Source organism: Conger conger, chromosome 10 (assembly GCF_963514075.1).
Source record: "Conger conger chromosome 10, fConCon1.1, whole genome shotgun sequence".
Lineage (NCBI taxonomy): Eukaryota > Metazoa > Chordata > Actinopteri > Anguilliformes > Congridae > Conger > Conger conger.
Window position 1 is genome coordinate 5,499,201 of NC_083769.1, and position 3,200 is coordinate 5,502,400.

The window sequence follows — 3,200 nt, forward strand, 5'->3', positions numbered from 1 at the left end:
GCTACTTTTCTTTTCAGAAAAAATAAATGAATCCTTGATTGCTAAATAGTCATCCCTGTGAGCAGCAGGGATATTACGTTATATTACATGATTGAGTGGTGGAGTGGGTTTGACCGGAGCGTGTCATTGGTGGACGTTAGCAGCGTTGATGTGACCGTGCCTCAGCGTGACCGTGACTCAGTACCTCAGTGTGACCGTGCCTCAGTGTGACCGTGCCTCAGTGTGACCGTGCCTCAGTGTGACCGTGCCTCAGTGTGACAGTGCCTCAGTGTGACCGTGCCTCAGTGAGACCGTGCCTCAGTGTGACCGTGCCTCAGTGTGACAGTGCCTCAGTGTGACAGTGCCTCAGCGTGACCGTGACTCAGTACCTCAGTGTGACCGTGCCTCAGTGTGACCGTGCCTCAGTGTGACCGTGCCTCAGTGTGACCGTGCCTCAGTGTGACCGTGCCTCAGTGAGACCGTGCCTCAGTGAGACCCTGCTGTCACCCTCAGCCCTTTGTCATCCATGACATGGACTCGCTGTGGCAGGCGGAGAACGGGCTGGTCTGGAGTCAGCTGATCAACGGCACGCCGCCCAACAAGGAGATCGGGGTGCACGTGTTCTACCGCTGCCAGTGCACCACCGTGGAGACGGTGCGTGAGCTCACTGAGTTCGCCAAGAACATCCCCGGGTTCGCCGACCTCTACCTCAACGACCAGGTACGGTCTATCCATGACCAGGTACGGTCTATCCATGACCAGGTACGGTCTATCCATGACCAGGTACGGTCTTTCCACGACCAGGTACGCATGACCAGGTACGGTCTATCCATGACCAGGTACGGTCTTTCCATGATCAGGTACGACCTTCTCCGCCCCAACCTGGGAGGTATGATCGCTGTGTTCTGTGTTCTTTTCTTCTTCTTCTTCTTGCAGTGTTTATGGGGGCAGTTGGTCCTGGGCTGTTCTTGTGAAGGTCCCTGCAGGACGTAACCGATTACTCAGAAGAAACTCTGCCAGTTAAAAGAAAAAAAACTGTACAAGACACGCTTTCTCAATAATAGAGCCTCATAATTAAAAACAGGGCATAGATTTCTCTAATAATTTCCCCCACATAAAGCACAATATTCCGCTCCACGGAGTGTCCGTTTTCCGTACAGCTCAAACTAGCTTCAGATGTTGTTGTGGCCGGGCTTTGTGGAAACGTGGCGCTCCCGGTCGCCCCCTGCAGGTGACCCTGCTGAAGTACGGCGTGCACGAGGCCATCTTCGCCATGCTGCCCTCGCTGATGAACAAGGACGGGCTGCTGGTGGCGGATGGGCGGGGCTTCGTCACGCGCGAGTTTCTGCGCAGCCTGCGCCGGCCCTTCAGCGAGATCATGGAGCCCAAGTTCGAGTTCGCTGTCCGCTTCAACGCCCTGGAGCTGGACGACAGCGACCTCGCCCTCTTCGTGGCCGCCATCATCCTCTGCGGGGGTGAACAGAATTTGAATTACTATGTTGGGATTAATTTGAACATGAGTACATAACGTTACATTACGTTTTGCAGATGTTCTTATCTTATCCAGAGTTACTTCAAACGGAAGCGCTAAGTACTATTATGGTAGGCAGTTTTAAATTAACCTGTGTGTGTGTGTGTGTGTGTGTGTTGTACGCGCTTGTGTGTGTGTGTGTGTGTGCGTGCTGTACGCACTCGTATGTGTGTGTGTGTGTGTGTTGTACGCGCTTGTGTGTGTGTGTGTGTGTGTGCATGCTGTACGCACTCGTTTGTGTGTGCTTTGTGTGTGTGTGTTGTACGTGCTCGTGTGTGTGTGTGTGTGTTGTACGTGCTTGTGTGTGTGTGTGTGTGTGTGCATGCTGTACGCACTCGTATGTGTGTGCTTGTGTGTGCTTGTGTGTGTGTGTGTGTGTGTGTGTGTGTTGTACGTGCTCGTGTGTGTGTGTGTGTGTTGTACGTGTTTGTGTGTGTGTGTGTGTGTGTGTATGCGTGTTGTACACGCTTGTGTGTGTGTTTAATGTACGCGCTCGTGTGTGTGTGTGTTGTACGTGCTCGTGTGTGTGTGTGTGTGTGTGTGTGTACTGTACGTGCTCGTGTGTGTGTGTGTGTGTGTGTGTGTGTGTGTGTGTGTATGTGTGTGTGTGTGTCTGTGTGTGTGTGTGTGTGTGTATGTGTGTGTGTGTGTCTGTGTGTGTGTGTGTGTGTGTGTGTGTGTGTTGTACGTGCTCGTGTGTGTGTGTGTGTGTGTGTGTGCGGGTGTGTGTGTGTGTGTGTGTGTGTGTGTGTGTGTGTGCTTGTGTGTGTGCTTGTGTGTGTGTGTGTGTGTGTGTGTGTGTGTGTGTGTGTGTGTGCGTGCGTGTGTGTGTGTGTGTGTGTGATGTACGCGCTCGTGTGTGTGTGTGTGTGTGTGTGTGTGTGTGTGTGTGTGTGTGTGTGTGTGCTCTGCACGCGCTCGTGTGTGTCCCTGTGCAGACCGGCCGGGGCTGATGAACGTGAGGCAGGTGGAGGAGATCCAGGACAGCATCGTGCAGTCGCTGGACCTGCACCTGCAGGCCACGCACGCACACGCCCTGCACCTCTTCCCCAAACTGCTGCAGAAGATGGCCGACCTGCGGCAGCTGGTCACCGAGAACGCCCTGCTCGTCCAGAAGATCAAGAAGACCGAGTCAGAGACCTCCCTGCACCCCCTCCTGCAGGAGATCTACAAGGATATGTACTAGGCTACAGTTTCATTTAAATACCTACCTAAAGATATGTGCTATCTTTAATAGTATATGAAGTGTATATACATATGCGTGTGTGTGTGCGAGAGAGCGTGTTGAGCGGGGGACTGAACTGTTACATGGTGACAGGAGGCCTGTCACTGCTGGGAGGCCTGCGCAGGGTCCTGCGGTGGAGCGGCCATTTTGTATTGGAGCAGGGCTGGGGTTGGGGTTGGGGCAGGGCTGGGGTTGGGGCAGGGCTGGGGTTGGGGTTGGGGCAGGGCTGGGGTTGGGGTTGGGGCAGGGCTGGGGTTGGGGCAGGGTTGGAGGTTGGGGTTGCGGCTGGGGTTGGGACTGGGGCTGGCTGCTCTTTCAGTATTGAAAGATCCGGTGAATTCCGCAGGCCGGTGCCTTTCCGTTTTTACGGAAAGTTATTTTTCCAGCGTGACTCGGCTCATCAAGGATTTATTTCACATTTTCCAGCGTTGCTTTGGAGCGAGTGCTTACAGATAATCGGTGTTA

General features: G+C 53.8%; 1 protein-coding gene across 1 annotated transcript in view; it reads left to right on the top strand.

The window, feature by feature from the left end:
* Positions 1-2,892, top strand: part of ppardb (peroxisome proliferator-activated receptor delta b) — a 33,107-nt gene extending 30,215 nt beyond the window's left edge. Inside the window, exons 6-8 of the mRNA XM_061257343.1 lie at positions 493-699; positions 1,211-1,454; positions 2,449-2,892. Coding sequence (XP_061113327.1) covers positions 493-699; positions 1,211-1,454; positions 2,449-2,696 — 699 coding nt within the window. The 3' untranslated portion in view covers positions 2,697-2,892. The remainder of the gene's footprint in view (positions 1-492; positions 700-1,210; positions 1,455-2,448) is intronic.
* The last annotated feature ends 308 nt before the right edge of the window (positions 2,893-3,200 follow it).